An 8,833-nucleotide genomic window follows, 5' to 3' on the forward strand; every position below is an offset into this window, starting at 1 on the left:
GATAATTAATTAATACTATTCCTAATTTATCTTTGTGTAAAGGTTCTCAGAACAAGGAGAAAACGGTCGCTGTGCACACGGTTTAGGGAGGGGACACTGCTAAAAAAAAAATGAGCACCAATTTGCATGGCTCTCAGGGTTAAAGGCAACAATTACTCAATCTGATAAATATCAGTATCAGTCAACTCTGGAAACTCTAGTACTCAGTACTCACTAGTATTGATTACAACACACCACAGGAGCTGCACACAAAAAAATCCACATTTTGACCTCAAAGGACATGATTGCATTTGCGTCTGGGATATTTCCCCTCTACAGAAGCAACAGTTAGATTTTTTTGTTTTGTTTTTAAATAATAAAAAAAACTCTGGATGCATACATATAAAACAGAAATTGTTCGTTTTTATTCAAGGCAGCACAAACAAACCATACATTATAAAAATATGCCACTAAAATATATATGTGTGTGTGTGTGTGTGTGTGTATATATATATATATATAATGTTTGTTAACACTGGACTAGCATCTGAGAAACATTAAGACAACAATTTACAACAAAGTATACTGAAAATTAAAATAGATGTAAAAACATACACACACACACACATGCACAAAAAGAAAACCGGCTTGTGTTGCATGTGTGATCCAACACACTGCAAGTCCTGGGACCACAAAAATAAAATTAGACATAAAGGGCACATCACTGTGCTTCATTTTAGCCAAGACGGCACATTCAAAGACTATAATCATGGCAACACGCACTGTTTCTTGCAAAAACACCATTAACCAGGGAAAGGAAATACCCAAAAGAAGGTAATGTTCACATTATCAAACAATATCAGGCAGTTGATTTGATACTGATTGCTCTGTTATTAACGTAGTTCTCTTCAGGCCTTAAAAATGTTAACACAGCTGTGTAGCATACAACATAAAACAACAGTGAAGAAACTGAGCAAGCCTGTGCACCACGTTTGACAGACTTTACTTCAGTAAACCTAATACTCCCATCCTCTCTTACTATCTGTACATGTTGGCTTGCTATGCCTGCTTTTAAAGTAAGTTACAATGTCCTACTTATGGAATAAAAAAAGTCATACAGAGCTACATTGTTGCAGACACATATCCCGGCACCACTGGTGACTTTGACTGAACTTGAAAATAAACTGATTACAAATCTAACCTGGCTGACTGGAGATGTGGTGCTGTAATCAAACACACACACGCACACACGTTGCAGTGAAGTTATGTGTGGAGACTTCCTTTTGTGCTTGTGTCCATTACTGTAATGTACATGTACGATATGGTTGTATCTATATGCATCTGTGGTATGTCTGTGCAGATGAATCTAAGCATTAAGACTGTACTCCTGCTTGTAGCAGCAGGGCCGGCAGACAGCGTTGACTAGGCCATTTCCCAGCTGTAGGAGACAGATGATGAACTCCAGCACTGCCAGGCCCAGTAAGACACACAGCAGAGTGATGTTCCACTCTATGATGTTAACCGGCTGAAGGCACCGTGTCCACGTTTCTGGCTGCAGAAGATACCTGGGACAGAGAGTAAGTGTGATTATCAAAGAGCAAGTCACAAACTGGTGAAGGCATAACTCATAGGTGTCAAACTCTGGCCCGCAGCTTAATTACATTTGGCCCGCGAAGCCATACCAAATTACTATTAGAGCTGGCCTACTGGTATTATACAGCTACTATATATATATTGTTTAGTATTAAGCTTTGCTTGTTCCATATTCAGTTTTCCAGCAAAACTTATTTGAGTCCATAAGAAAAGATTCATTCTTATATCTGGAGAAAGTTTTTTTTTTTTCAATAAATATTAATGTTAGCCCACGACTTTGTTCCAGTTTTGAATTTTGGCCCACTGTGTATTTGAGTTTGACACCCCTGGCATAACTGATCCAGAAAATTAGAGCAAGTGCTGTTGTGCTACATTCTCTCCAGAAAGGCAGCAAAGACTCAAATGCAGAAATCACCCCGACCTGGTCACGGCAGATGGCTGCCCCTCCCTGAGCCTGGTTCTGCCTGACTTTTTCCTTCCTACTGTTGCAAATTTTTCTTAGGTGCCATATTTTCCGCACTATAAGCAACACTTAAAATCCTTTAATTTAATTCTAGTTTTCACCTAAACACAATATACCATGTTCTGACTGAAATTTAAACGACCAGTGAGCAGCAGGCTATAGTATGGAGTGACATATCAGTGTCCAATGTGGGGTTTTTTATGTGCAAGTAAACCATCAACACTGACACAAATACAAGAAAACTGCCTCTGAATAGCTGTCCATTATGGATGAAAGGGTTAAGCACTTTAAGGAGACTATTGTTGTGATTTGGTGCTACATAAATAAAACTGAAGCGAACTGATAAATGAAGCAGACAAAATGTGATGAGTTGATTCAAAGTGTTAAATTAAAAGCTTTCCTACTCTAATTTTAAAGATGAGGCCTTAAGGGAGGACAGTGCAAGTGAGGGAGGTCACTTGTAGACTGAAGAATCATAATAAACTATCAGAGACAGAGCAAAAGCTTTAAGAGTGGTCAAATCAACAATCTGGTGCTTTTTTAGAATAAATGAATGCACAAATCATTTCAGCCTGAAAGGCCACAGACAATAACTAAAGTGTATGATACAATTATTGACAACATTATTTATACTCCAGAAAAACATCAACTTTGCAACATCTAACCAAGTCTATAGTCAAGACCTTAATATATAGAAATATAGGGTTTACAGACATGTACAAACTGCTGGTTATGGAGCAAAAATGCCAGACTATACCAGTAAATGGCTATACTCTCTGCTCAGCTTCAGCTAAATGCTTCAAAACTAATCGAACAGCACAAATGCACAGTGCAAATTTTCTCAAGGTAACCAAACGGGATATTCTTCAACGGTCAAGTTAACTGATCTCATCCCAGCATGCTTTTCAGTTAATGGAGAAAAACGTGAAGGCAGAGACCCACAACTGAAGGTGACTGATCTTCTGTATTTTAATTACCTGATATAATACACAGTAATAATGCGTAAATAATAATGCATGTGATATAATCTCTTTTCACAGTTTCTGTGTAAAAGCGTGCTTTTAATAATCGTTCTTTTATTACCCAGTGTTGCAGCAATATAAGTTAGAGTTACAACTTTTTCATCTGTACTAGAAAGCTCAGTAAAAAATACAGTTGGTTTTCTGTTTGTTTTGTTTTTATACAGGTATTTATATTAAAAAATTACCTTTGTATTCAAAATACTGATAATCTTTCAGAAGACGTAAGAGAGCTGAAATAATAAACTGAATACGAAAGTGAAAAGCACGAAAGACTGCACAAGTCATTTCAAAATCTTACCTGAATACTTACTTTATGACATTTCATAGACAACATTAACTGATAACGAAACGATTGTTACACAACGCCGCACAAAACACGCACCTATGCAGACATCTACATCTTCATACACAAAGCGCTAGGATGTATCCTTACCTGCCCTTTTGGTCTGCAAAGGGGTACGACCATCCATACGAGGTGAAGCATTGGGGGCCCTGCAGGAGTGCATACCCTGATACGATGAAACAGTAGGCAGACCCCACCAGACCGACCACAGCTGCCAACACTGACCCACACATCTACAGAGGAACAGCAGCACACAAAGGGATTTTTAAACACGTGCTTTCGTGTTTTTGTGCAGCTTTATTTCTGCCTGAATGAAAAGCTGCTTCACTTATGCATTTCATAAATGAGATACAGAGGCAGCTGCCACACACACACACACACACACACACACACGTGTATCTGCAGCTGTGCCCGTGGCCTGAAGGGTGTGAGCCAAGCTTACTTTGTTGAGTGTTACCTAACAATGGGGGCCTTGTTGAGTTATCATAGCTGGCTTAGAATTAGCATTCAGTTCATAAGGACACAGTGTTGGGCAGCTTAAAAACTTTACCCTTGTAATCAAGCAAGTAGTGAGAAAAAAAAGGAAAACATTTAGATTTAGAAAATGAAAATGGCAGCCGGCAGTTTGGAAATAACGGCCTGCATGTTGTGAACCCAATTTTCTGTGCAGCACAGCGTCTCCTTTGTAGATTTTTAAGCATTATTTACAGCTTAACACGTCTCTTACCATTAAACTCTCATTCCAGCAGCAACTACATTTCCCCAGCGTGGTGAAGGCAACCGCTGGAACCAGCATCTAAAAGTACAGAAAGTATTTGTTATTTGTTTTATTGACCATTAATAACACCCAATAGCAGCAATCTTTGCATTTGGTTACTAGGAGCTGCCAGAGTAATTCAGTGCTCTATACCAGCATCTCTACTGCCACCTACTGTTGATCACCGCTTACAAGTCAAATCCTGTGTTTCATTCATACAGCATATACCACAACGTTTTCTCAAAGAGCTTTGCAATCTAGCCAACATGTGGCACACTCTATCCTCAAATGTCATGTTGCCGCACTAAATACTGTACAAATGTCACCTAACAACGAATCACATATATTCAACACAATCAGCGTGAAGCTGTAATGTTCATTCAGCTGTTAGTTTTTTAATGGGACTTAGTCTTAGAGCTATTCTTGGCTTCATGTAGGTGGTGAAAAATGTGACTATTCTCCCTGAGATCCAAATTCAAAGTGATTTTAATGATACATATCATACATTGTTTGACTTTGGTCCAAAACAAAATGGCCAACCTCCACATGAAATAAGCCTGCTTTCTCTTCATTGCCCTAACAGAGAGAAACCGTTTGCTATAGCTGGAGTTAATTAATAGTGCACATTAAACATAACTTTATGACAGACCCTTCTGCGTCCCAATGGTACCAGTAATTTGAGATGGGCAAACATGAGCACAGGCCATTTAAAGTGCAGTGTGAATTGCGGCAGCTGCCACATAGTGTACTTGTGTGTACAACTCAAGAACTAAAGGCAATCCAACATTTGTTTGTTTCAGGAATTGACTTTTTATCTTCTTCATCCCTTATTTTCTGTCCTCCTCTTCCCTGTGTCGGTATCTTTTGCTCTCCTACTACATCGTAAAAGAGGAAAGGCGGTTCCCTTGGTTTAACACATTAACATATGAACAGAAACAAAGAGAGGGATCACAGTGTTGTTCCACATCCTGGACATCCCTCTTAAAGCCCCATCCTATAACAGAGGCAGCAGGGGAGGCTGACGACAAGCAGCGGCGGGAGGTGCACAGTGAGAAAGGAAGAGAAGGAAAAAGGAAGCCAGAAGAGCAAGGGAGAGGAAGGGAGTAACCCAAAAATAGATTATGCCCTGATTGGTTCAGTTTGCTCTTTGACTCTCAGCATTTGGTCATTTCCACAGAGAAAGATAAAGCCCAGAGAGGGAAAGACTGACACAAACTCAGACTAAAAATCATTCCTTTCTCAGACAAAGAGGCCCAAGATGGATTTTAGTCAGACTGCCCTTTATAAGTATTTTATCAGGCTTGTTTAAAAGTAATTACACTGAGAACCTTTTAGCAGTTAAAGACGTGACATATTACAGAGAAAGAGCAGGAAAGTGAGAATATACCGTGTAAGTCAGTATGGTTTTCAGGCTTCTTTCCTTTATCCTATGCAGGCCTTCATACCAACAGCTATCAATGCCGCCGTACAGACTCATCACACTCAGAATTTTTCTTTAAAAAAAAGGTTCAAAACCTGCCATAAGTGGTGCCTGTTTTTGAAAGCTTGAACATTTCAATTAAGACCAAACTGAAAAACCAGAAACATAGGCAAGGGCGATAGTGGAATGCACAACATCCAGTCTTTATCGTGTTGTTCTTCACAAAGTCTTGATGCTACAACTTGTACAAACCCTGAGCACTTTCACAGACACTCTGAGCATATTTTTTTTACTCAAAATGTGCACGTGTTCTGCTGATTAACACACTCGGTCTTGTCTGGGGGGGGATTACAGTCTCTCCTCTGTTCCTCCACAAAACCAAATTAAAAGAACAGCTCCGTTCTGCTCAGTCCGAGCATAAACCCATCAGATCAGCGGCATGCAGAGCAGATGGATTAACTGTGGATGCACACAAAACTCCATTGTTCTCACTGAGCAACTGCAAACACTCTGTCTGAAAGGTGCTGATGGGAAAACGACCAGAATTTAACAAACTTTTGACGTAAAATCAAAACTCAACCAAAATCCTCTCAACTACAACTGAACTAATTTAGTAGAAGTTAAAAGCAAGTTGAAAGCATAAATGAGTTCTGACTAGTATCAACTTATCAACAAAAGCGAGGCTTTCTTACACACAGTGGCACTGCCATTGACTACATGTGCCAGCACCTGCTGCACTTACTGCTGAATGAGGGAGGCAGGAAGGTGACATAAGCATCCAGCAATTGTAATCACGCTTTTAAAGGATTTCATCTGCTAACTGGGTAGTGTTTCAGAGTCACATGGTCACGGGGTGAGAGAATGCTTCTTACACACGGCAGTGAAAATGACTCATGATAAACAATGGCTGGCTACAAATGAAAAGGAAATCTCACTACACTGAGAATCACTGAATTTCACCCTTTCACCTCATCTAAAGGAGATAGATACACCACTGGCATCTGTCCCAAATCACATTGCTGCCACATATTTAAAATTTTCCAGAGTATGAAAAAAAATGCTTATTATATAGCATCCAAGCTGAACTTTTAGTAAAAGGACATTGAACTTTATACCATGTGATGTCACGTTTTCAGTAACAGCTCATCAAATGGAACACAAATAAACCTTCAGACGCACAAGCTTCTAGTTTCTTCTTCTTCTCCACTACAGCTGCCAACCGTTCAAACAGCAAAAAATGAAAAAACAAACGCTATTACGATCAATTATTTTGGAGCATTTGGACAGGGTGTTGTCTAAAGCCTCAAACCTCAAAATGTCGTACATACAAAAAATATAGACAAATAACCAGCTAATTTTTCTATTATTGATTGGCAATTCTCCATGTAATACAAAGTATAAAATAAATGAATCTTTGAGCACAGTCACCATCATGACCGGAAGTTAAAAACAGATTTAAACCTCCAGATATCTGATGATCCAATCAGACTTAAACCCTAAACTATAATGTTACAAATTAAAAATGACAGAAGATGATCAAAGAGGGTTTTTTTTTTTTTTTGTACTCACCAACAGCCCCCCACCTCCTAGGCCACCAAAGTACCAGATGTAGCTGGCCAGGCGGTCCTGCTTAATGTAGGTGATTTCTCCCATGGGAAACAGCAGTAGCAGGTTTGCCACAATACAGCAAAGGGCCAGAGGCAACAGAGCCAGGCCCAGAGACCTGGCAAAACCCACCGAACAACACATCGCTCACCCCCCAGAAAATCCACGCTCACAACCACAGGGTGGAGAGGAGAGAGCTCGAATGGGCTGAGGAAGGCAGAGACCGAGTGAAAGAGGGGAGGGAAGGGTCCGAGCAGCTGGGGAGGCAGGAAACGAAAATAAGTGACAAGACCCTGGTGTTTGTGTGTGTGTGTGCTTGTGTGTAACTGCTAGGCTAGTGTGTTAGATTTTCCTTCCTTTGCTGAGAAGGTTCTGCCATGACACACGTATGAGGAAGTACACACTCACAGGAAGCTGGAGGGTGACCCAATAGAACTCTGGCACAAATATAACGAAGAAACCCACAAATGTGTGTGTGCGTGTGTGTGTGTTTCCCACAGCCTCTTAGATAGCAGGGTCTTTTAGAGCACTCTTATACTTACACAGCAAGGAGCCACTTTCCCTCACAGTGACTTAATCATAAGAGCAGATCCATAATCTGGGATAGTCTATAATATTTAGTTTTAGTGGGAAGTGGGAAGTTTTAGTGGGAATCCAGATCGCTTTCTAAAAACCTTCAGGACTGCAAAGCACCAGCCTTAGCTGAGAATGGACTTTTTGAGTTTCCTACCACATCTAATTTGGTATTAGTTGGTATGTAAGGTGCTGCTCGAATTATTTTATTTATTGGTTAAAACTGCACGGTGGTGTAGATTTTTAGTATATCAGGGGAGTGGAAATTCCAGTCTTCCCATAATGAGAAAAAAATCCAGTTGAAAGTCTAAAAGAGGTGAAAACATATTCAAATCTGTGAACAAGTAAACTAGTTTTGTCATCGGACAACAACAGCAGTGTTTGTGTGATCGGTGGATGCAAAATGTGTATTAAAGGTTTCCACGCTATAGAGTAGGCAGTCATGGCTTTAAAGCGTTTGATACAATTTACCTGTTTGTTTCAGGTAATGATGCCGTAGGTCAGCAGGTGTATATAGGTCAATAAAGCATAATGTGACCTCTGTATGGATACATGTGTGTGTTTCAGATGCCCTCAACACTGTGAGCTGTTTTATAATCCAGCTGGAATTCAGCACATCCAGATCAACTGCAGGGTAAGCTGGTACTGACCACTAACAACCTGGACTAAGGAGCTGCGTCGATTCAGGCAGATTTTGTAAGACCAGAGTGTATGTTTGAGAGCAAATGCGTGGTACCAGGGTGGCTCCAGGGGCTCTAAGGAGATCAACACTGAAACAAAGTCCAACATCGTTATTCTACAAAGAGAAATCTGTGCGGTGGGTATGTGTGAACTGGCAGCTAAGTGGTTCTCAAGATGTTTACCAACTTGCTGAGAGTTTTTCACGGATTTGAAGCCACAGCATGCACTGTAATTTATTCTGTCACTGTGCCTCTGTCTTTATGTGTTCTGTTTGTGTGTTAGACTGGGAGGCAGCAGGGCGTTTCCCAGGGGCTAAAAATTCACTAAAAGATAAAGCTCATACACAAATGTAAATCACTTCACCCTTCCTGCTTGAAACCAGGCACTGAAAACATGC

At 40.2% G+C, this 8,833-nt stretch overlaps 1 protein-coding gene across 1 annotated transcript; it reads right to left on the bottom strand.

Moving 5' to 3' along the window:
* Positions 1 to 380: 380 nt before the first annotated feature.
* On the bottom strand, positions 381 to 8,813 carry tm4sf1 (transmembrane 4 L six family member 1). The gene is made up of 4 exons (XM_085436254.1): positions 7,147 to 8,813; positions 4,128 to 4,196; positions 3,491 to 3,633; positions 381 to 1,544 (listed from the first exon to the last, which is right to left on the bottom strand). The coding sequence occupies exons 1-4, from the start codon at positions 7,324 to 7,326 to the stop codon at positions 1,346 to 1,348; spliced, it is 591 nt and encodes a 196-aa protein (XP_085292380.1). The 5' UTR covers positions 7,327 to 8,813; the 3' UTR covers positions 381 to 1,345.
* Between the last annotated feature and the right edge of the window lie 20 nt (positions 8,814 to 8,833).

The sequence above is a fragment of the Copadichromis virginalis genome, linkage group LG17, assembly GCF_057382275.1.
Source record: "Copadichromis virginalis isolate Kocher_CV1m ecotype Utaka linkage group LG17, C_Virginalis_male_GT1.1, whole genome shotgun sequence".
Classification (NCBI taxonomy): Eukaryota; Metazoa; Chordata; class Actinopteri; order Cichliformes; family Cichlidae; genus Copadichromis; species Copadichromis virginalis.

What these genes read in the sequence shown, in the direction of transcription:
- tm4sf1 (XM_085436254.1), bottom strand. Translation starts at nt 7,326, where the DNA reads ATGTGTTGTTCGGTGGGTTTTGCCAGGTCTCTGGGCCTGGCTCTGTTG. An exon ending in TAGGAGGTGGGGGGCTGTTG is followed by an intron (nt 4,197 to 7,146) that starts GTGAGTACAAAA and finishes CTGTACTTTTAG; the next exon opens with ATGCTGGTTCCAGCGGTTGC. An exon ending in GCTGGAATGAGAGTTTAATG is followed by an intron (nt 3,634 to 4,127) that starts GTAAGAGACGTG and finishes GTTCCTCTGTAG; the next exon opens with ATGTGTGGGTCAGTGTTGGC.